Source organism: Lichenostomus cassidix, chromosome 3 (assembly GCF_008360975.1).
Source record: "Lichenostomus cassidix isolate B80296 chromosome 3, HeHo_3.0, whole genome shotgun sequence".
In the NCBI taxonomy this organism is placed as follows: Eukaryota; Metazoa; Chordata; class Aves; order Passeriformes; family Meliphagidae; genus Lichenostomus; species Lichenostomus cassidix.
Genome location: NC_139483.1, coordinates 3,925,327 through 3,949,694, shown reverse-complemented (window position 1 = coordinate 3,949,694; position 24,368 = coordinate 3,925,327). Strand labels below are relative to the sequence as shown.

General features: G+C 43.4%; 1 protein-coding gene across 4 annotated transcripts in view; it reads left to right on the top strand.

Annotated features, from left to right (window-relative positions):
- The window catches only part of SLC24A3 (solute carrier family 24 member 3), a 123,249-nt gene that overhangs the window by 92,629 nt on the left and 6,252 nt on the right, over positions 1–24,368 (top strand). For 3 of the 4 annotated variants that reach the window (XM_085054066.1, XM_085054065.1, XM_085054068.1), the window contains 5 exons: positions 1,062–1,228; positions 2,023–2,137; positions 2,993–3,105; positions 12,499–12,564; positions 13,518–15,901. In XM_085054066.1, the coding sequence (XP_084910192.1) occupies positions 1,062–1,228; positions 2,023–2,137; positions 2,993–3,105; positions 12,499–12,564; positions 13,518–13,667 (611 nt within the window). In that variant the 3' untranslated portion in view covers positions 13,668–15,901. Of the gene's footprint in view, positions 1–1,061; positions 1,229–2,022; positions 2,138–2,992; positions 3,106–12,498; positions 12,565–13,517; positions 15,902–24,368 lie in introns of those variants that run through there. The other variant, XM_085054067.1, reaches the window with a different exon arrangement.

The window sequence follows — 24,368 nt, the reverse complement described above, 5'->3', positions numbered from 1 at the left end:
AATTCAACAAGTCAAGGGAGTTAAATTTCAATCCAAAGAGGTACGTTATGAATTTACCCCGTAAGGCAGCCTGCAATAGAGAGAGAGAGAGAATTTGGGAAAGACTGGGAGAAAGGGGAAGAAAAGGGGACTATAGCTCCCACCACGGGTCCACAGACATCTGGTGTCTCTGGGGGTCCTGTCCAGAAGGTGTTCCTCTGTCTCTGCGTCGATCAATGCAATCTCACGGTGGGCAAGATCTTCGGAATTCAGTCATTCCAGAGCTGTCTTTTATGCTAGCCCATAGACTTGGTCCCTCCTTGCAACCCACATTTGCTCCCCCTTAATTCTTGTGGAGACATGCCAAACTCCACTTGGCAGGCGACACATGCCAAGAGAGGAGTGTCTGAGGCATGGTCAGTTTTGGAGGCAAGTTTTCTCACAATAGTGAATAGCAGAGAGTTTATGGGTTGGTGGTCCTGTTTTGCATCATAGATTTTTCACGGTAATGGATGTCAGGGCAACAGGTGTAAAGCCTTTGTCACATACCAGCTTTGGCAGGCACAAGGCCTTTGTTCTGTACCAACTTAGGCAGGTGCTAAGCACTGGTTCCATACCAGCTTTGGGCAAGTGCAAAGCATTTGCTCTGTACCAGCTTTGGGAGGTACAGAACATTCTCTGCGTAAGTCCTGCACCTGTGGTTTCTGATGAGAAATGTTGAGACAGAACTCGATTCTTTGATCGGCCCTTACACCTGCCCTCCAAGGCTGTGTCCAATTGGGTTTTCATGATCTGTAAGGATGGACATCCCACAGACTTTTGGATACCTGTTCCAATGTTTGACCCCCTCACAGTACTTAAGCTCTCAAGGAGATCCTTCATACTCCTGTGTCTCTGCCCTCCTATCTGCCATCACATTGTAAATCCTGTGAACAAGGAATGGCACATCATTATCTGTTGGCATAACAGGTTAGGCTGAGGTGTCCCTGGCATCTTGTTTGCACATGCTAACAAAATAATAACATTCTGAAATACAGTAGACTTGAATTGTGATTGTTCCCTTTGTTTTGGTTTTTTTACAGCTGGCAAGATAGAAATGTTGAAGTGGGTCTTCACATGGCCCTTGAGTTTTGTCCTGTACTTTACAGTGCCCAACTGTAACAAACCCCACTTGGAAAAATGGTTCATGGTCACCTTTGCTTCTTCTACCCTGTGGATTGCAGCTTTTTCTTACATGATGGTGTGGATGGTATGTACCAGCTAAATCAGAAACCACTGTCTGGGAGAAGCAACAGGAGGGGGTTTGTCAGTCTAGGGAAATGTATAAGAAGTTCTACACAGCTGAATTTTCAGATGAGAAACCTTAGGTTTGCTTCCATTTCTTTTGAACCTGTCCACACTCAGAGAAGAAAATCGGGCCAGTAGCCATGGCCTTTGAACCTGATTTAGGGCTGGTGTTTAATCCAGATTCTTTAGCTTGGAAAACAATTACAGCTGTGCCAGTAGAATGTCTCCCAGTCCTGCAGGGTAGTGGGGAGAGTGCTGAGTGACAATCTGACCACAGTAACTTTTTATTTTCTTGGAGCAAGCAAGCTTGAGAGACATGGAGTTGTGAGTGATAGCATTTTGAACAGCATGATCAAAAGCATGACATTCAGTCAAATCCTTGCACAGCTAGAACGATAGGAGGTAGCTTTGTGTCTGGTTAGCTAGTGTTTGTATATAGTGATGTTTGCAAACTTCATCCAAGATCAGGAGACAGTTACCTGGGGTAGTGAGCCACCATAGTCTCTTTTCCAGGTTAGTATCAGAAAAATTATGGATGAAATGTATGAAACAACTAACCAAAGAGGGTACACAGCAGGTGAGTGCTATCCTCTGCCAGTTGATGAATATTCCAAAACAGGCTGTCACTGCTTCTATTGAGAGGAAGTGTGAGTTTGCACTGATACTCTCTGTCTTACAGCATCTTGCAGATTTGGGCCAAGTTGGTCGTGGATCTTAATTCTTGTAAAAAGCTTCAAAGTTTTTTCCTCTCCTTAGGTGACAATCATTGGGTACACACTAGGAATTCCAGATGTGATCATGGGCATCACTTTCTTGGCAGCAGGAACCAGTGTGCCAGACTGCATGGCAAGCCTTATCGTGGCCAGGCAAGGTAGGTCATCACAGGGATGTCATCCTGCTGTGGAGGTGTGTCCTGACATTCTCCTTCTTTTCAGGTAGCACAGATGTTGCCTCAGTGTGAAAATATACAGAGCCCTTTTCATGAGCCTGGAATTTAAAACAAGGAGTAAGAAGGAAATAAATTGTGCTGCTATTGCAAAACAGCTAACAGGTTCTTAAACAGCAGTGTGGACCAAGTTCTGGCAGTATTGTCAACTTCAAGCCTTCCCCAAGAGTACACAGTATTTTTCTTAATTTGAATCTAGGTGGTGTAGAGCTATTACATGGCTTAAGAATCTTTCAGGTCACTTTCCAGCTTTTCTCCACAGTCACAAGGACTGGAAGATAGTACTGTTTTTAAGGAAAGCAACTCCGCCATACTTGTGGCCCCAGCAACAGCTCTGTTAAGAGGAAAAGCAGGTAGTCAGTGCTGCTTTGGGGAGCGAAATCAGTGGCTCCTCACTGAAATAAGCAGCTACTGAACAGATGACTCAAAGACCTCTTCCAGTTACTCCAGTAGAGAAACTCATGTGTCACAGTCATAGTAAAGTATCAAAAGCCCCCCTGAACATGGCACCACCGTGCTGGCAGGTCACAGCCAGGACAGCAGGTCCCCTCAGCAGCAGAGGATTAGTGGAGGGGAATTCTCAGATGATGCTGGAAGGTGGATTAAGCCCCTTCAAGGCTGCTGGCCTTGAATGATGGGAAGACAAAGGGAAGGGATGGAGTGGGGCATCTCTCATAACTCTTGGCCCTAATTGGCGGAAATTGCCTGGATTAGCTCAGATTAAAAGCTGCAAGACTTCTCTGAGACATGTCTGAGTGTACCTGGTTTCCATTCCTGCAGGTATGGGGGATATGGCCGTGTCCAACTCCATCGGAAGCAATGTTTTTGATATCTTAATTGGCCTAGGCCTTCCATGGGCTTTGCAGACCCTGGCAGTGAATTATGGATCATACGTAAGTCCTACATTTGTTCACATTATTATCTTCTTTTTTTTTTCTTTTTTTTTAAATGCACCAGATATATTTAGGGGAAAAAAGGGCCAAAATTATGTGGATTTTATTTGAAAAAACAAGTTTTCTCTGTTACAAGATGGGAGAAGTAGAAATTAATTGTCCCTGGGCATTTCCCATCCTTTTGAGGACAAGGACTCCCATTTCTTCCTTGAAGACAGAAGTCTGTGCTGAAATAAGCTAGCTCACTAGAGCACTGGATTTTCATACTCTTGAATGTATTCCAAATAAGAATGACCCTGTTTTTAGTAAGGCAGAAGGGATAAACACATAGGTGAAATGTAAAGTATAGATGAGAGCTGTAGGGCTTTTGGTAAGAAAAATTCAGGCCTTACTAAACTGTTAACGTACTGGAAAGTGAAGGAAACTGTTAAATAATTGGATGTTTCAGAGCCTGACCATCACTCTGCAGAGCTTTCCTGTTTAAGAAAAAAACTACCCAACACCAATGAACTTATCCTTTGCTTCCCAAGTGAAAAATGAGCCAACTCCTGCTCCTAGAGTTGTTGCAAGGTTCCTTCTGAGAAGAAAAAGCAGGAGATGCCACAAAGTTCCAGAGGGAAATTGCTGTGACTTATGCTGTTACCTGGACACCACTTAGACAGCAGTGTAGGACAGAGGGAAGGTTGTTGATTACAGTCACTGAGTGAACACAAAGTTAAAAGACAGGAGAATCACAGAATTGTTGAGGTTGGCAAGTACCTCTGGAGGTTAAGTACTCCCCAGCCCTCTGCTCAAAGCTGGGTCAGCTAGAGCAGAATGCTTGTGACCATGTCCAGTTGGGCCTTGAGTACCTCCAAGGATGGAGTCTGCACAGCCACTCTCAGCGCCTGCTTTGTTGTTTGAGTGGTTACTCTCACAGTCAAAAAGCATTTTTATATTTAAATTGAATTTCTGTATTTAAAATTTTGAGGTTCCTCTTGTCTTTTCAATGGATATCACTCAGACTCAGAAGAGTCTGGCTGCACCTTCTCTGTGATCTCCCATCAGGTGTTTATGCACATTGCTAAGATACCCCTGAATCTTCTCTTCCCCAGGCTTAACACTCACAGCTCTTTCAGCTGCTCTATGTGTCAGATGCTGCCATCCCTTAAATCATCCTTGTAGGCCTTCACTGGATTTGCTCCAAGAAGTCCATATCTTCCTTGTTATTGAGGAGCCCAGAACTGGACCAAGCACTCCAGATGTGTTTCACTAGTGCTGAGCAGAGAAGGATCATCTTCCTCTTGCTTCTGGCAACACTTGTCCTGAGGTAGCCCAGGATGGTGTTGGTGCTCTGTGTTACAGGGGTGCATTGCTGACTTCAGCTTGGTATCCACCAGGATCAACATGTCTTTCTCAGGCAAGCTGCTTTCTAGCTGGTCAGCCTCATGCTGATATGTGGAGTTATTCCTCCCTTAATGCAGGGCTTTTCATTTCCCTTTGTTGATGTTAATGAGTTTGATTCCTGCACATTTTTCCAGCCTGTCTGGATCCCTCTGTATGGCAGCACAGCCCTCTAGAGCATCAGCCACCCTCCCTGGTTTTCTGTGGGCTGTGAGCTTGCTGAGGGTGCTCTCTTCCCATCATCCAGTTCATTAAAAAGGACACTAAGCAGTACTGACCCCTGGACTAAGGAAGGCCCTAGTGACTGGCCTCCAGCTGGGCTTGGAGTACCTCTGGCTGTCAGGCCATTCCACTGTCCACTTACCTAGGCTGTTCTTCCGCTGTTTGTCCCTGAGGATGTTTGAGAGAATGCCAAAAACCTTGATAAAGTCAACACAAACAATGCCTGTTGCTCTCCCCTCACCCAGCAAGTCCCCCTTGTCATACAAGGCTGTCAGGCTGGGTGAACAGGATTTCCACTCCATAAATCTACATGTCTCATCCTTCATGTATTTAGAAGTGGTTCCCAAGATTATGTGCTCCTTCATCTTCCCAGGGATCAAGGTCAGGCTGACCAGTCTTTAGTTCCTCAGATCTCCCCTTTTCTTGAATGTAAGACTGCCAAAAGGAAGCAGTGCTGTAGGAATAAAATCCCTTTCTTTAATGAGCAGCTTATCTATAGCTCATCTATATTTTTGTGGTAAAGGATGAAAATGAATGGCTGAACAGAAGCAGCCAGCTTTCATGGAGGCATAACACTATCACTACTGTTTTGCACACCCAAAATGTCCATTGTACAGTGTGATCCCATGGTTGGAGAAGGCAGTCTTGGAAACAGCCCCACAATTAGCAAAGAGAGTTTCCTCACTTTTCACTTGCAGTTCCTGGATTTCTCTCCAAATCCTTGGGTAACTGGACTTTAAAATTAAGTGAATCCCCTCTTTCCCTCCCCTTTTACTAGTAATTAATTACTGAATTATTGCAGGTTGCCAGCAAAGGCTGGCATTAGCTGGGTCAGGTATATCTTGGTGACAGTGCCTAGAGCTCTTAAGATGCTGGTTGTTATTCTGGGAGTGCAGCTGACACAGGTCAGAGGGGGCAGCAGGCATGGAGCTCCAGTTCCTGAGGGCCACCAGGCTGAGCCTTGTGCTTCTTGCATGAGCAGGCCCTGCAAACTGCAGTAGGGCTTGTGGGCTCAGGCCAGCCTGGTTGTCCACGAAATATCACTGTGAGTCAAAAGTATTAGGTAATTTCTGAGCTAATAGTACAGGATTTAGTACTGCTCCTTTGGTTTTTGGCAGGATCCAAATGTGTGTCTGTAGTATCTCCTCCAAAAGGGGAACTCCTCAAAGCAGTCTTGATGCCCCTGACTTGCATGCAGAGGGAAGGAGACGTGTAGAAGACAAAAAGGGCTTGCTTGATCATGATTCCTTTTGCATGGTGATCCAAAACCATGATTACCTCCCTAGAATGTTTCATACAAGTGGACTGTGGCAAAGTTAAGCTGCTGCTGAAAATAAACACATTTTAATAAACAAGCTGTAATAACTTTTGTGCAAGCTGTGTTTTTAAAGTTCAACTTTAATGCAGAAGAGCCTCCTAAAAGTCCCTTCCAGCCTTATTTTTCTTGGATTCTAAACACTCAGAGCTTTCTCCAGAGTGTGGTATATCTCTGATATCACACTCCATAAAATCTGTACATAAATACCTTGTTCCTGTCTGCCTGACTCAGCCCCGTGAACAAATTTTTCTCCCTGTTAATGCCAGTGTAAAGCATTCTGGCATGTTACTATGCAGAAAAGGAGAAGATCTGCTCCTTTTTGCCCATGGTGTGCCTTGGTGCTGTGTGTGCTCGTGTGTGGAGCAGCCTGTTGCCCTGTGATCATGGGCATCCAACACTTGCTCAGCCATTCGGTGAAGTGGCTTCTCGTGGAATCATGACTCGTTGCTTAAACTAGCTCACTCTATAGTATAATGTCTGAGGGGAGAAAAGGCAGCTTTGTGATCTAATAGAATGAGTCAGGAAAAGAGCAAGAGGGGGACTTGCCAGAGGTACAGATGGGCTTGCTGGAGTCACAGTGGGTGAATGGCAGAACTGGAAATAAGCTGTGAATCTCTGGGGACACGTCCTGGTGCTGGGTTGCTAAATCATATTTTGATTAAGGACCTCTCTTCTGACTGCCACTTCCCCACACCCATTGTCAGCAGATGTTCAGCTTAGTATTTATTTTATTCTTCCTTCCTTGTTACAAGAAAGGAAAGAAAAACCTATCCTATGCTTCTCAGGCTGCATCGTGAAAGCATCTGTCACCTGGTTTAGAGACAGAGGTTTTCCTTCTGTATTCCTGCTTTAAATGAAACACTTTCCACTACAATGTTGGGTACACTGCAAGTGCTTCACCCTTTGTCTTCAGCTCAAGTGTCAGATCCAGAATTCCTGACTTGGACCAAGCCACCTACTCTTTTCCCATCAAAAGGCAGATCTAGTCAGGATCAAACTTTCCGCATCCGATCCCTTTTGTTTTTACAATGCCAAGTCTCTAGTCCAACTATATGTTTGTTCTTTTAAGGGTTATTGCTTCTGAACACTCATTACTGTCCATGTACTAACTCTGCTTTCCTCTGTGCTTCTCACTGGAGCTTCCATCTCCACTGCTCACTTAGCCACCCTCCTGCAGCAGCTCTGGCCTTCTGTTATGTACACAGTTAATCTGGCAGGCCAGCAGGGCTTTTGGAGGAAGAGCTGCATCCCTCTGGACCTTGAAAATCCTTTGACAGAGTTCACTTTCTCCTTCTTCCAGCACCGAGTCCTGGACATGTTGACTCTCTAATCCAGTAAGCATCCTTCCCCAGCACATATGGCATACACCAAGTGAAGGATGTTTGCTCCATGTCTTCTGTCCAGTTGCTTCCCTCTGGAATATATTTTTGCATGTAAACCAGATGTTATGCAGGAGTATTTTAGAGAACAGGAATTTTAGCCTAAGGATAAACAGCTAGGTTAATTTGATCACATCAGCATTTGGGAGTATAATTATGTCAGTCCCTTGCTCCTCTGCCTGATAACTTCAGCCAGTTGCAGCAAAATTTGACAGTGCATTAGATGTCTTAGAGACATGACATTACTTCCATGCAAACAAGCAGCCAGTGAGAGCAGGAATAATCCCAGTGCAATCATTGTTAGGCATCAGAGAATCCAGAGGGAAGCAAATACTTGCAAAGCACAAGTGGAGATGAGAGGCACCACTGCTGTGCTCCTTGCTGACCAGTTGATTTTCACTGGTTTGATTCCAAGGCACTTGGGTGAATGGTACATTAGGACAAAGCTGGCTCCTGGCTTCATGGCAGAGAGGTTGTTGGGATGATTATACTGTAGTAGAGCAAAAGTGTTCCTGCTAAACCTCCTAGCATTACAGGATTCCTCTCCAGCTATAGCTCCTGTATCTCCTGCATGATACCCCGAGTGGCCATGTGCAGCACTCCAGGCATGTACCTTCTGCAAAGTGAATTTTGTGATACGGAGCAAAACAAGGACACTTTCTGAGGAGTCTAAAAAGAGGTTTAAAAAGAAAATTCCATTTAAACATGCAGGAATGCGGCACATGTTTGAAGTTCCAGTTTGCTGAGACCTCTGTCTCATGGCAAGACCTCAGGAATGCAGGATTTAGACCGAATTTCCACTGCCTGGTAGAGACAGTGAAGGAGAAGGATCCCCAGACATACAGAAGACCTGCAGCTTTTTCAGCTGCAGGACTGGAAACAAAGCATAGCCCTTCTGAAATTCCTTACTGGGGTAATTTCTGTCATATTTGGGCCCTGAAGCAAAACCAGTCTGGATTTTGGCAATAGCTCCTTGTTTTCCCTTAAGCAGCTGCCAGAAAAGAACTTAAGAATAGAATAACTTTTATTTCCATTGTTTTTCCTCTGCTGTTTAGCTTCAGCCTTGGTTGCCACAGCAGCATGAGAATGGCTGGAGCTGGTGGCAGCCTCTTTGCATTTGCTGCACAAGCAGCATGGAGGTTGTCTACCTCAAACTCTGACAGAGGAGTCTGTGAACATGCAAATCTTCTGTGCATAATAAGCCAGAATATTCTTCTGCCTTGCTTTAGCCCCTAGACACAAGCCAGTCCTCAAAGGGGAGTTTGGGAATATTGATTTTTCCTCCTTGCAGTGTGAGGGAGTGCTTCATCTGCAGACAGTTTTCTCCTGGGAAAGAGGTATTTCCTATTCTTAAGTGATCAGGGGACTGGGCTTTTTCTTACATAATTAAGAAGCCTCCAGCTGAGACTCTTTTTCTGGTCTTTGCCGAAACCTGAAATTATCTCCTCCCCTACTGTAAGTTTAGAATGTTTTGCTTTCCTTGTTTTCCCTGAACTTCCACATTGTCACATATCCCAAGGAAATGTATTTCATTGCCTCTTGCAGGAAATGCCACTCTTCTCATGAGAGGGCTGCTTGACTGATTTCTGCCCTAATTTGACAGATCAAGGACATGTTTTTCTTAAGCTTTTGTTTCAAATTTCAGAACCTTCTGAGCTTCTGTGCTCACTGTTAAAAGTCATTTTAAGAAATGGGGTAGGCTACAGTGGTTACCAGAGGAGGGGAATAGTTCATCAGTTATATCTGTATTTCCAGAGCTGTAGACTGATGGGAAATTAGTGAAACAGTGGTGGGTAGTCCAAAGTCAAATGCAGGAAAATAAAGGGTTTGTCAGGAAGCTCATTTGGCTGAACTAGATACACATCACAGCTGGAATTTTTGGAAGAAAAAGTGCAACTGTTTGAGTAAAAAAACGTTGCTGGTGAGCTCAAAGTACTGGAAAAGCTGTGAAGAATTCCAGATGTTTCTACTGAGGCTCAGGAGGTGATGTATACATGGCACCTCCCTGCCTCTTCCCCAAGCATATTTGCCCTGGGATGACTGGGAGATGGATTCCCTAGATGGGTGCTGGGTGTGATTCCAAATGAACTGCACTTGCTGTGCTGTAGGGTTACCCTGTGCACACCAACATTCCCATGGATTTGGCTTGCAGGGAGCAGTCCAGGGGCTTGGAAAAGTGGGTGTGTGCACGGAGGGCTGCATGGGGCATCACTCCCCTGGCACACGGGGTCAGGTTCACCTCAGCAGCCTCTGGCACCTGGGGAGAATGGAAGGATCCTTCAGGTAAACAGGGAAGTACAGTGAGAGGAGCAAGGCATATGTGAACCATGGGGATTCTGCCTCGTTTGGATTTTACTCTCTCAAAACCACTCAGCAGCACTGTATAAAAACCACTCATGGTTCTGTAGGGACACTTTCTGGAGTGATGCCTGTTGCGCTAAAAAATGTGGCAGGGCTACCAGGAAAGTTGTTATTTAGGTTAGTTAATAGTTCTTTGCTTTGCCCAGCAGTGGGAGCTGGGCAAGATACCAGGCCAGGAATGTTGCTAGTTAAACCCAAGTTGAGAACTGCTAACCTGGAGTGAGACTTCATTGTTTTGGTGCAGTAACCCTGCAAGCAGAACGTGGTGCTCACACTGCAGAAGGGGTTGTCGTGTTTGCTTTGCCCACATAGGAACAGCATGACTTCTGTGGCTGTTATATTGGTAAAGCTGCTGTAAATAATTAGCATACATTTTCTGCTCTTGAATAATCCCTAATAGCAGCTTTTATTGCCCTGAGTGACCTCCAAGGAAGGGCCTTGCTGATAGTCTGAAGAAAGCAGCCCCAAACATGTCTCTTTGGAAGCACTGTCTTCAGCAAATTAGACACAGAGGCCTTTGGAATGGTCTGCTGGTTTTATGGCGACTGAAGTTGTAACTGAGAAGCAGTGTCTGCACTTTAGGTTAAATTCAGACATTTTCCATGCTAAAATAATTCCATCTTCTTCGTTTGCTTCCTTTTCCTGTAGAACCCTTTCCAACTGATACATTTTTTACTGACAGTTTTTACAGATACTGGCACTGGTCAAACAAAATTCCTGACCAAAATCCAGATAGAAATTTATTGTAAAATAGTATCTGTCTTTCCTAGTCAACTGTTGTTCATTTAGGATAGCAGGGAAGGGAGCTTTAAATTTATGTTTTAGTTATACAGAGTTAGTGTAGGGCTTTTTTGCACTTTATAATAAGTAAAATGGAAATGCAGGTTAGCTGTTAGGTATGGACCATTATTGTGGGTGGAAGCAGGAGAGGAGGAGTGGATGCACAGGAATGACTGAAGCACAGCAGGCTGGTCCACCTCTGCAGTTCACATTTGCAGTGGGGTGATGACATTTTTCATCTTCACTTATGTAGACAGTCCCAAAATCGGTCTTCCTGCTCTGAAGCAATCCAAATTCTTAATTTCTTTGGGCAGTCTGGTGAGAATATTTGATTTTACATGTAATGGCTATATGGATTTAATGGTCCTGCTGTCCATCCGTACCCTTACAGCATATAACCTAAAGAAATCCTGGAATACCATTTAGACCAAATGACCATCATGGCTGTACCCTTTTTTAATGATGTCAGAAATCCGTAGGGAAGGAAACCGTGCCCTTTGTGTGAGCTGGTATTTTAACATGTGTGAAGGAAACACAAAGCTCAGGCAGCACAGATTGGCAGAGTTTGTACAGAGTTTAGAGCAGGCTCAGAGTCTCCAAGTGTCAGAACCAATCATCCTTTCTGGCTCTACAAGTCATGCTCTCCCCTCAGTGGTCCCTGGGGAGTGAAGCTAAATCAGTATTCTGGATTTAGGAACAGTATTGGGGTGAAAAGGTTTTCCTGACTGTGGTGCAAAATGGTACAAGTGTCTCAGCACCCTTTTGCATTCTTAAAAATCAAAGTGCTGCTTGTCACGTTAGCAATACCCACCTCTCTTGCAAATGGGATTCTTTATAGTCCAGCTAGAAGGATGGGAGCACTGAGAAGCCAACCTTCCCCAGAAGGTACTCCACACTGTGGCTCCTGCAGAAGTGCCTTCAGAGACTCCACTGAGTGGTCCCCTGATAATGCTGCCTGGTGATGCTGTTTGAGAAGGTCATAAAAAAATGCCCAAAAGGATAATGATTAAGTTCTCAAAGAGAAGGATGGGAAACCAAGGAGAAATGTGGTCCTAGCTGAGGAACAGGATTGGAGAGATTGCTTTACTTCCTATAGCTTTCCTTTGTAACGTTAGGTTTGTGTCTCACAAAAATAATGTTTTAAAAAGTATCCAGACCTTAAAGATGCAGGTGAGTTCATTTGGTTAGACTCCAAAGCCTCTAAAAGTGGCAGTTTAATGGCTCCCCAGCTTTTTGGATCTGTGTCTTGGTTCTTCTCTGGGACAGTGACTGTAACTGGGGCTCTGCCATGGAGGCAGCTACACCAGAGCCTGTGATGTGCCTGGATACCTTACACAGCCTTGCAGGCAGTAAGTTGTCTTTTTGTCTGATCCACCTCAGTGCTAAATCGTGTCCAGCCTGTGTTAGTGTGCCATGATGCATTGATACAGACATTTTCAGCTCCTGAGGCTCTGGTTTTGAGATTACTGACTTGTTCTATTCACCAAGAGAAGTAAGAGTAGGGAAGACATAAGGTCAGAGTAGGGAGGGAATTAGGTGCTTGTGTTTGCTCTTGTTTATTTTCCCCCATTGTGAAGCATTAATTGGTGACTGAATGCAAAATTTCCTTTTCCCTGTTTGTTCTTATAGGACTCATATAGGAGTTAGTTGCCAAAAACAAAATGTCATATAATAGTATGTGATATAATAGTACAAGGGATGGCAAAGCTCATGTGGAAGTGGAACACTGAAGTGTTGTCAGGTCCTAAGGACACTCCTCTAATAATGCTCCTTCTCTGGCAAAATAAGGAGCAGGCAAAATAATCTGTGATGTAATGGTCTGACTTGGCAGTTGCAGCTTGCAAGCCACTGTTTAGCAACTCAGCAGTTTAGGATTATGGAAATAAAAACAGAGAGGAATATTGTTGTTTGAAATTGTGAGATGGTTTGATAAACTTCCTTCTTTTACAGATTCGGTTAAACAGCAGAGGGCTTATCTATTCTGTTGGTCTCCTGCTGGCATCAGTTTTTGTCACAGTATGTATATAGTCTTTTGTTCTTCTTTTCCAAAAAAGGGATTTTTGTAGCCATTTTCTTCACCTGCTCCTTTCTCACCTCCCACTGAAATAGTGGTAGCAAAGTCTGCTGTTAAGGGATGGGGGTGCTCCCTGCTGTTGAAACCTTCCCAAGACCTTGATCCAGCCCTTTTCAGGAGCTGTCACTCCCATAGGATGGCACTCCTGTTTGTATGTTTCTCATGGGAGGAGCCTGGGAGATCCATTAGTAATCATTAGTTATTTCTGTGCTAGGGCTGGAGCAAGTCCCTTGATGCCCAATGAGATGCATTCTATATGATACAAGCAGACAAAATGCTGTGCAGGTTGCTTGCCCCCCTGTAGGATCCTTCTGAAATACAGCACAGTCCAGAAAAAACAGTGCCTGACAATGTTTCTGTTGAAATCAGTGCTTCATGTTCCCTGACCTTTCCCAGAAATGACAGAAGAGGAATGATGTGACATCTTCCAAATCTTGAGACATGGGGGGAGTCCTGTGCACTGCACACCAGCACAATTCCCACATGCACAGGACTTCAATCTTTTGTGGGAGCAAACTTTGCAAAGTCAAGCAGTCTCAGACTGTGTGGCTCTAGATGGAGATGCAGAGGAGCACGTGAAGTATTTTGAGTTATAAGAAAGGAACCTGGCCTGTAAATCCCTTTCTGATTGAATTAAATGGGATTGTTCTTGCCAAAATTAAATTCATTGCAGAAATTTAATGTGAGGTGATGTAAGTCAGGTGGCTTCTGTGACTGCTGCTCTGATTTACTTGAGCTGTGGTTTTCAGCTCACTTGCTGCAGTTTGTGATTGCTTCCCAACTAATCATCATTAGTAAGGGGACAGCCCTCTTTTGGCTCCTATAGCTGGGGAGGGGATTTACCACTTTATTCAAAATGTTCCTGCTGTGGTGGCTTACTCTGTGTTTATTGTAGGTTTTTGGTGTCCACATGAACAAATGGAAACTGGATAAGAAGCTAGGGTGTGTGTGCCTTTCCCTTTACGGCATCTTCCTGTGTTTCTCCATCATGACAGAATTCAATGTTTTCACTTTTGTGAACTTGCCAATGTGCAGAGATCACTAACACAGCTGGCAGACTGTCGGGAGGAGCTTCCTTTTTACCTGTGCAATACAAGCCACGGCTGGCATCTCCTGGATGCAGTGCACCTCCAAGTCGTGACCTATATCCTGTTCACTGTTCATAGGACCCGTGGCCCCATCTAGGTTTGTCCTCTCCCTGACCCCCACAACCTGGAACAATCCTTCATCGATGTGAAGAATTTTTTTCAACATTCATGTGATTTCCTAGCTCAGTTTTTGAACAGTGTGACTGGGACTCAAGATGAACTGGCTGCTAACTGGCGTTAAGCCAGTCAAAACTGGTCTGCTACAATTCCTTCTTTTTTTAAGTTATTTGATGGAAGACTAATTAATTTATGACTTAAGACTATTGCTACAATGCAGAAGAGGGTACGTCATATGGAGGTTGACTTTCAAGGAGAATCATGGGAATTTTTTTTGATTGTGGGGGTATTTGTTTGTTTTTAGTTTTTAGTTTTGGGTTTGCAGGTTTTTTGTTTCTTGGGGGGGTGGGTTTTGTTGTTGGGATTTTTTTTTTCTTTTTTTTTTATTTGCCAGAGATCAACGTCCTCTCTTGCATCTTCTCCTTCTGCGTGCTGGGTCTCCTGTAACAATCCAAAGGCCACAGGGCAGTGTAAAATGGAAATGCAATTCAAGGTACTCAGCATAAGAATGGATAAAAGAAGATTGTCAAGGAAAAAACAGATGACTTTTTAATATAAATAATTAACTTTGTACAGGTGTGATGAGGAGTGCAAGCTAAATGTGGATACAAAGGGTAAACACTGCTACCATTTTACTATGAATGTTGGAGTTTTATTACTTGGGTGTTGGTTATTTCCAAGCAATAGTTTGATCACCAGCCCAGGAGGGCTGCCATGGAGGTGTCCTGGTTTTTAACAGTCTGCACGTGGAAATGGAAGGTCAGAACCTTCTCTGCTTCATCAGATTTCTTGTTTTGGGGGGATTCAGTTGTTCATGTCTTATTCATTCTGAAAAGGACATGTCAAAACTTTTCTAAATGAGTTACAGACACTGGTTTCTTTAAGAGGAGAGAGGCATATTTTGCACAGACAGAGTTACTGAAGTCATAATTTGCCATTCTTTGAAGAATACACTGGACCTGGCCAGATACTTGTCATCCTAAGCAGTTGAGCTTACCTGATAACAGATCATGTGGATTCATCACCCCTCCTTTGGGAGGGAGGAAGACACAGACAGAGATGGCACATTTTAAAACATGGAATATCTTCAACGCAGACTCGCTCACAGATCTTAAGTTATTGTGAAAGTTTAGCTATTCATTGTTCCAATATCCCTGCTAGATTTTGTATAATTCTGTATTAATATGTGGGCAGATTCCACCCCCTGAGAAACACCATCACTGCTTCATTTGTATGCATTGATGCTGTGGGTTCTATCCACTGAGACTCTTGTATTTACTTTAAGCACTGATCACTTCTGATCCATTTGGTATGGTTTTTCCTCTTTCTTGTATATGTTCTACTATGAAATGTATTAAGAGACTACCAGCTAGCTGAATGTTTTTGTCTATGGTACAAACAGTGGCAAATAATAGTAAAGGTACAGCAAACTCTAGATAAAAGAAAGAAAGGAAAAAAACCCAAACCACCAAACTCTAAACTACAGCAGGAAAAAAAAGAACTCCAATTGAAAAGGAAAAAGAAGAGAGCGATGTTCTGTTCACAGATGAAAAGCCAATTCTTATTTCATTTGCACTTTCCGAAGTGATTTTTTTCAGTTTCATTTTTTTCGGGCAACATGTTGTAAATGAAAATATTTACACCCTGTGGTTTCCCTTCAGCTCAGCACCTGGTTTTCTTTCTTTGTTACACTAAACACACGGAAGCACTGGCAGCTCTTGCACTGTGCATGTCAGCGAAGTCCTGTGGAAAAAGCCACATCCCGTTGGCCTGGCTCGGGGAACAACGTGTGCCGGTGGATCCCTGGCAAGAAGAAGGAAGGGTCCAGGGACAGGCAGTAGAGAGAGTTGATGGCATGCCTGGGTCACCATTTTTCATTCTGGAAAACAATTGTGTTGCTACTTGTTGAGCTCTGCAGCTGTGGTTTGAGCAGCCTTCTCGTACCTGTGCCCGCCGGACGTCCTCTTGCGTTAGGAAGCCCACTGTACCTTCCTTGTTGTTGGGTTTTTGTTTCTTTTGTTGTTGTTGTTAATGAGATGAATAATAATAATAACAACCACTAAAATGCCTAAAATACTTCCTTAAGTCAAATGATGTTTGCAACAATGTGGAACATGTCACTACAGCCCACAAACACACAGCTCCACTCTTATAGTGAGATGCAGTTGCTCCTAAACAGAGTGTGTCCTTGCTTATAAGGGGAAGGAAAAAAAGGAGAGAAGTTTCATATCAGGGCCTATTATTACTTCTATTTTGAATATTTATACTGCTGCTCCAATGGAGCCAGTTGGATCTATTTCTACGAAATAGCCATTACCTATCCCACGGCACAAAAAATGCACGAGTATTTTTTAGGAACTTTTCCTACTGGTGTGCATTAAATACTGTAGTAATTGTAGTTTCGTTTTGTGTGTAGAACCTGAAAAACCTTGCTTTGATACCTGCATGTGTTGCCAGAATGTTCTGCAAGTCGCTTGTTCTGAGCAGAAGCAAAAGGTACCTGGAACTGCCGTTACCTGTGCCATAGATGAATTGATAAGCACTTGTGAGACTGGTGCTTCCTGCCAGATGTGCTTATGATTTGCAGCTGAACCGTCAGGTCCAGACCTGGTTTGGAGCAGAACAGACCGACTGAAAGCGCGCATTTGTGCTAGCGGTGCCGGGAGAGAGCTCGCCTCTCACATTTGTTAGCACAGTCACAGCCTGTGCAAAAGTCCCCAAAGCAAAAAAACAGCAATTTTTTGCATCCTTCCTGTACGCCGTCTCCAAAAATTGCATGAACGGTTCTATTCCGATGGAGTGCATATTCAGAGCTTTACTGGGCCTTGCAGAGGACTGAGTCTCTGAGGGGTTCTCTCCTCCCAGTGTTAGATTCTGGAGGACAGCCAGTGCCTGGCTTCAGTGTCCCCATGGGAGGCTCTGCTGTGCCCATGGCTGCCCAAGCTGCAGGCCATCTCTGGCAGGCAGGCTCTCAGGAGCCAGCTGGGCTGGCTGAGCCACTGGGGGCTGGGCTGGGTGGCCCAGGGGTGCTGGCAGGGGGGAAGGAGGGAGCAGAGGGGCTCTGGGCTTTACTGCAGTAAAGCAAGTTCTGACTTTGACTGAAGGATGTGATCCTTGGCTGGCTTCAGATCTGCTTGACATGGATGGCCTGCCTTTGACAGTGGTTCAAAGGCAGAATGATAGGATAGGGTATGATATGAGATGGTCTTAAGACATGCTGGGAAAACTGCTTTTGTCCCTACCAGAGGTGAATTTTTTACTTGCGGGTTTTTTTCCCTTTTTTAAAATTCTTGTTCTTTGCATGCTGCACTTTTTGATAGACTTTTTCTGTGGTAGGAACACCAATCTGAAATGTGTGCGTGGGAGATTTTCACTTGCATAATTTGTTGGTTTTGCTGTGATGCCACTTGCATACTTAGTTTTCAGCTTGCTGTCCTCAGCTGTGCCACTGAAATCAATTGATTAGCTTTGGATTCGTGATGGTGGTGCTCGTGGAGAACAAGGTTCAGGACTGGCTTTTTTTCTTGGCTAAACAAATAAGGTAGAACAGCAGTCCAGTTTTAGAAAAGACAACATTCAAGGCAGGTGGAGAAACCTGAAGGTAACATTTAATACCCTGCTGTCACAGCAGAGATTTTTATATGTCTTTTCCAAACAACCACATTGATACTTGTCAGATAAATTGTAAATTGAATATTGTTGAATAACTTTTTAGAAAACCATAGCTTCCTGCTGATTGACAAATGTTTCTTATATTAAGATTTTTTTGAAACCCTAATCCTTTCAATTAAAGTTCACAGAGATGCAATAGTGTGAGGTTTACTATTTCAAAGTTATACCACTGGAGCTTTAAACTTGTTTAAAAATATACTTTAAAAATCAATCTCAGTGGACCATGCCTACCTGGATTTAATTCCACCTTGTACTTATGAAGTTTTACTTGATCAGCAGCCACTGCAACTTAGTCTAAAAGAGACTTAAATCTAGGTTAGAATGTCCCTTTTAGGTTGGTGCAACTTTAACTGAATCAGTTTAAAGCCATGGTTTTATGGAAAGCAGTGCAAGTTTGAATTTTAAAGCCCTCGGCCACTTCAGATTTAAAGAGCTGCATAGTCTGAGTGTGCTGAATGGATGTACCAAGCAGAATGCAAGGCTTAGTTTCAGGAAGAGAGTTTTCAGTATTCAGGGACTTGAGTGAAATCTGACCTTTGTGAAATCAAGGGCAGAACCCCAGTGACTGTTGTAGGGTCAGGGATGTGTTTGTAGCAGTGAGTCCTGGAAGGGGTGGGGACACTGCATTTTTTTTTTGGATGAGTGACCTTTTAATTTTTTTAGCTGAATAGATAAATGACTATTAATAAGACCAAGCACCTTTAAGGGAATTTACATTAATAGTCTTTTAGCACATAGTGGCCTCAAACCTGAAGCACAGCTCAAAAATGCATCTACTTCTGCCCAAACTGCTTGGATGTGTTTGGCTGCATCTGCAGAATCAAGCTCTGGTGTGGACAAATCCCTGCCTTTTGGAGAAGTTCACGTTACTCCTGGCAAAGCAATAGGGTAAGAAATGGCAGTCTGTTTCATTGTGCCCTGGGGATATAAATTGGCTATGAAATCGATTATTTGCTGGCCTGAAACAGTCTGACATCTAGGCCGAGTTATCCACATTTGGGTAGAAGCATCTGATTTCAGGAAGGCTTCGCAAAAAAAGCACAGTTTGTTTAAAGCAACAGATTTTAAAATGTATTTATGTAGCTAAAATGACTTTACTATGGTATATTTTAGATAGGTTTCTGTTTTGCTAATAGACTGGCAGAACAAGTTTTAAATCCTCCACACCAGAACAACCTGACAGAAATCTTGTCAATGTAATCTATGTCTGCCAGGTAGGATTTGAATGGTGCTAAAAGTCAATGTGACAATTTTGCAACAGCAATTCAACATAAAGTTTTTATCGCCAGCTGGGGAAAAACACACCACTGTATGCCTGAACCTGTTAGGATGTTTGTAGTTGATTACAGATCTGCTCCACTGTTGAGCATTTGTCTCTGAGGTTTTCCACTGGCATGCCTGACAGGCAAAGCAAGATCTTGGGTTCCCAGAGGAGCAATGCCTACTGCTGAACATTTTGTCTTGTAATGAGAGGAGAGGGCTGAGGGCACATGGGCCCCTTGGCTGCTTGTTGCTGCTGCCAGCCTGGAATTACACTTGCTCCTTTTTCATAGCAGGAGGTCCAGGTCTTACCTTAGCTGTGGTCACTGTTGCTTTTGGCTGATAAATGCTGGAGCAGGGGAGGGAACAAGGGCTCTGTTCACTTGATCTGTGGAGAGCCAGGTGTTGGGCTGCAGGTGCTGTGTAACAAGAGGACTTTGGATAGAGCCTGCATAAACGTTGGGCCATTTCATGAAATCTTTTCCAAGAGCTGACATCACCGTACACCCAGCAGCTGCCTGCTTGCTCCCTTATTTTATCTTGCTCCTTGTGTTGCCATGATTCAGAGTTTTGCTTCCACTTTCTCATAAGCTGCATCACTCTTGCTTTGAACACTGACCCACGTCCTGCTTTCTGTAACACAGGATTAATGCACTGGGCTAGCAGAAATAGTGTGCAGGTTTTGATCCAGTAAGTTGATGGGAGAAAATGCAAGGAGATCCTTGCTTGGCACACCAGCCTCTGACCACCTGCATTATACAATAAATATAATTGATTTAATTAAGGGATTCTAGATCTGACCTGGGCCTTTTATACTTTGTGAAGCCAGATGATACTATGTTTTACTGGAGGACTCAAGTCATAAATTCATATAATTCATTGGCAGGTTTTTAGTGTTATTTTTTCTAATGTATGAACATAGATTTGTATTCAAGCAAAATACAATATTTATACATATAAATACACTTTACCTAGTAAAGTATACGTGTTAACTGTTGTTAAATTGAAGCCCTGTGGTAACCAGCTGTTTCTGTATAGGAATAAATTCTTATCATGGCAACCCCTGAGATGCTATAAGTGTATGAGTATTTCAGATAGTCTTACACATACCTATTTATAAACTCAAGAGAAATTTTTATTTGTTTTAGCAAGGTATTGTGAGCTGTGCATGGCAGTTGCCTATCTGTAATATATCAGATCAAAAGCTTAAACAGCTTATCTGTGTACATTCAGTAGTACTTCTAATTACTGTTATTCATTTGAAATTCCAGTTCTATTGCTGAATATAAAGGCAGCTTCGGGATGGGGCTGGGGGAGAGCATGCACAAGGCATTGAGGAGGTCAGAAAGTTCTGCATTGCGGTATTTATGAATTTTTTTTTACTTATTTATCAAACATAGAGTGCTGGGCCCCTGGTTCAAGAAAATATTTCCCCATGCTGACAGAAGATGTAGGAACCTAATTTCAGTTTCCTCCTAAAGCTAATGCCAGGTTTCCCTGGATCAGGGGCCAAGCAGACTGAGCTATTTGAAGCATCATTCCATCCTTTTCAGTGGCCACAAAAAGGGGTGAGACCATCTCAAATGCTTCTTGTAACTTCTGTTAGTAGAGAAGCTGAGAAATGCTGAGACATCCAAAGATGCTTCTGCAGCTGATCTATAAGAGTAGAAATATATAGATAGTAAATACTCCTTGCACTCTTAATATTTGTAATATCACTGTCATGAAGTACCATTTGTAATGAACAAAATTACCATTTCATAAGCTACCCACAAGTAGATTTTTGTATTATTATTTTTAGGGGTTCTTTACTTCCCCCTTTTCATTAAGAATAATCTTTCTTAGGCTTGTTTTCCCCAGTTTTTTTTAACAGAAAGTGATTGGCTCAGGTTAAATGAGAAGATCCCCCTAAACCAGATGTCATGTGCTAACTAAACGCTTTGGGGAAGCTGAAATTTATTGTCCTAGCTTTATGATGGGCTTGTTCCCATTTACAGGAGGCAAGGACCTTCCACCTTGAAATCCTGAAGTAAAAATGGTCCCACCACTCACAAACACAATACTCCCCTGTTTCTACCACACTGGTTTGGTTTCAGGGAGGTCAGCATATCTCCGATGTAGAAGAATATATCACATCATCACTCTCAGTGTGGATACAGTAAGGGCTTACTGGGGGAAAACACAAGAACAACAATGGAGTCCTTTTACAGACAATATGGGAGGGTGCTAAAAGTCTTTATGTTGCCAGCTTTTAAAGACATGGTGGAATTTTACATCACGAAAGAAAAAAACGGAAGATAAAGGCTGAGTGCACGAAGTACAGCCTCAGTCTTTCATGAAGGTTTGTATAATGTTCAAATTTTGCATGAAGTGAGTTCCCATATTCTGTCAAGCATAGAGCTCAGGCAAGTTGTTCATCCTTGGTTCTCAGAAACAATGCTTTTCTCTCACATTTCTCACTGCTGAGTCAGGACCTCTGAGCATAACATGCATTTCTGTATGGCAGAACTGCCTCGTGAAAATGCTTAGGTGAAGTGAGCAAGCACAGAGATTGAGCCACAACAGGTTTTTGAAAGAAGCCAAAGCAAGATGTTTGTGTAATAACTTTGTTCTGAAGGATTTTTTTTTAATAGGTGTCAGAAGCAAAGGGCACAAAGTATTACTCTGCAATCATGCAGCACCAGTGGAGAGCAAGTGCAAGTAGATAGTATGGCATTGCAAAAAGCTGTCTTGTAATTAAGATACTGGCAAGCTTCACAGGGGTTGCATTTACATGGAGATTTGCCTGGATACTACTTGATCTTTGCAACCCTTGGTCTTCCACCAGGAAAGGTGAGAAGTGCTTTGTCCCTTTCTCAGAGAGAAGGGAGAGAGATGCCTAACCCAATGCCTCCGACTCTTACCCTTGCTGCACAGGTGTGGCAGTAGCAGTCTGTACATCTGAGAGTAAACTGGTGTGCAGTCACCTTTGCAGTGCATTGAAGATTTGGGGATAAATTTTAGTTAGTGTTCCCTTGAGGAGCAGTGTGATGGACTTCACTGTCTCCCCTTGTAAAGCTGAGAATCCCCACTAGGCAGGCAGTATGTGTGAGGGATTACTGATGGAATGTTACCTTCATCCCTGCATCAAATACTTGTTTTCAAGACTGAAACCCTACTAGGAAGCTGCTTGTATGGGTTCAGGGGATTTGGGTCTTGTTTGATTTTTTGCTGTCTGTCAAAGTCCTGTGCAATATGAAACCTCCTGGCAAGGTCTGGCGATGGTTTGGGTGTTCCTCTTGCTGGTGCATCCATCAGAGCTTCAGCCAGTGGGAAGTGTGGGAGGGCAGGACTGGTGCTTCTCCTGGTCCCAGACACAGGTGTGTGACAAGCAGCAAAAGGGTCACTTCTGCCAAGCGCTCCAGCACAAGCCTGGCAATGGGAATTGGGACACAGGGAAATCAGGATTCCATCGAACAAAAAGGTGAGCAGACAGACCTGTTAATCCTCAAGTGTGCTGCACAAGTTTTAGCCCCTTCCAGTGTTTTTTTCCAAGCCAAGCCTAAACTGTTGTGTGTACGTGGTGCCAAGCCAGAGACAGCCATGCTCAGCACCCACGGTCAGCCTGGCATCACCAAGGCACACGGGGACAGCCCCAGGGCCAGCACTCTGTCTGGGAGGGTGTTTGAATCATTTCAGGGCCCAGCAGTCAGCTATTCAAGAGCTGATAATTTCACGGAGCTATAATGGAAGATTCGGGTTTGTACTATTGCTGAAGTCTTAGGCTGCTGAATGTGATCCCTTTTGTGGCTTGTTCTAAAACAGATTGCTGAGACTGTGCCAGTCTGAACCGTGGGTGTGGTGAGTTCTCTGCTTTGTGTTACAGTCACAGCGTCCAAGCTGCAGGAAGCACAGCAATAAAAGTCACTGATAGGAGCACTTTTTGCTTGATTGGGGATCAAACGACACTGTCTGGGCCCTTTTCTCCCTGGACAATTCTGTGATGTTTCTAAACATAAAGAAGAAAATGTAGGTGGAACTGAGTGCAAATGCACATATAATGTATGTTCATTTACAAGCAGCCAGAAAGCAAAACAAGCAGTGGTTTCTAGTAATATAGTAATAATCTCAAAATACCTTTTAATTGTCAGCTTAAAAGTGTTAAAACGGTGGAGCCACAGACAAAACATTTGTTACCTTTTGAACTGAGTTACAATGGTTTTTTCATACTTGTACAAGTGTTATAAGGACAGCCTTTCTGTATGTTTTACAACTTATTGTAGAGTAGTCTTCTATGCATAGCTGTTCCACTTGCCTGTGTAAGTTACAAATCTAACAGAAATGAAAGCATGCATTTTTCTCTGTTTGCTGGTAACCTATGAAATTAGAAACCTATGAAATTAGAAAACTTGTATTTCTGTGTTTTTAATGTTATACTATAAGCAAAATTCACAGCACTATTGTCTATGGAATATCAAAAAGTTTTATTAGAATGAATTACTTTAAATGTTTTGTCAATTGATTTAATAATGTGTCAGACATCTACACTAAGACAATATAATGTTTATCAATAAAATATCCTCCCTTTGTACTAACTTAACACTTCAGGGTGTGCTTGGACATAGGAGTAGAGCACCCCTGTGGGTTCCAATCCCAATGAGTTACTTATTTTTGGCTTGATTTTGAGAGTACTTTATACCCCTTTTTTGACCTGAGCATTGGATTAGGGAGTGAAGGAAGAAGAATAGAGAGTTTTTATAATTTGTATTACCTGTACCACTGAATGTGTCTTTGCTGTAAAGGTGTATGCACCACAGTAGTTCTTTTAGAAGTCGTCCAATTCATGTAGGAATCTGTGCAGAAACAAACACTCTGGGTAATTTATTTTTATTATATAAAGAGTCAAATTTTGCTTCTTTACAACAGTACAGATCTGAAATTATTGCTCTGATGTTAGTTAATCTCTTCTAGCATAGGGAAGTGGGAGTTGATTGTCACTGTCGCAGCTGGAGGAATCTGTCTGTGACTGCTCAGCCATTGACAGCCATGGTGATGAGAGCCAATCCTCCCTCTGAAGCAGTTCCTGGAGTAATGTTTTCAGTAATGCTTGGAATAATAATGAGGGGGTAGGCTGTTCTGTTATGGGCAGCTTCCCTCTCAGAGTGCTGCAGAGCACTTTTGGGCAGGGCTGGTCAGAAGCCCATGCTTTGAGAGAGGGAAATACTTGTGCTGCTTTTCTACTCTGCACCAGCTAGGGAGCTGTAGCTTCTCCCCTAACTCAGCCCGCCCTGGTGACAGGATACTTCTTCCTCCTACCTCATCCCGTGGGACACTTCAGCTGACCCCCCTTCTCACTGTACTTTTCCCGAAGGAAGGGCTTGAGATCCTGGAATGAAAAGGCACTTGACTTGGCCTGGCTACCTCACCTTAACCACTTTCGCTTGTGTCTTTGTAACAGCCGCTGACAAAAGGATCTGTTTCTTCTGAAGTACTCGCCACGTCTGCAAGAAGCAGTGCTGTGTCTTAGGCAGGTTATTTACACATCCACAGCTCATTCCAGGTACAGAAGGGTCCTGCAGTGCAGAAAAGGCACACATGCTGATCCTGTGCCTCTGTCCACGAGTGCAGGG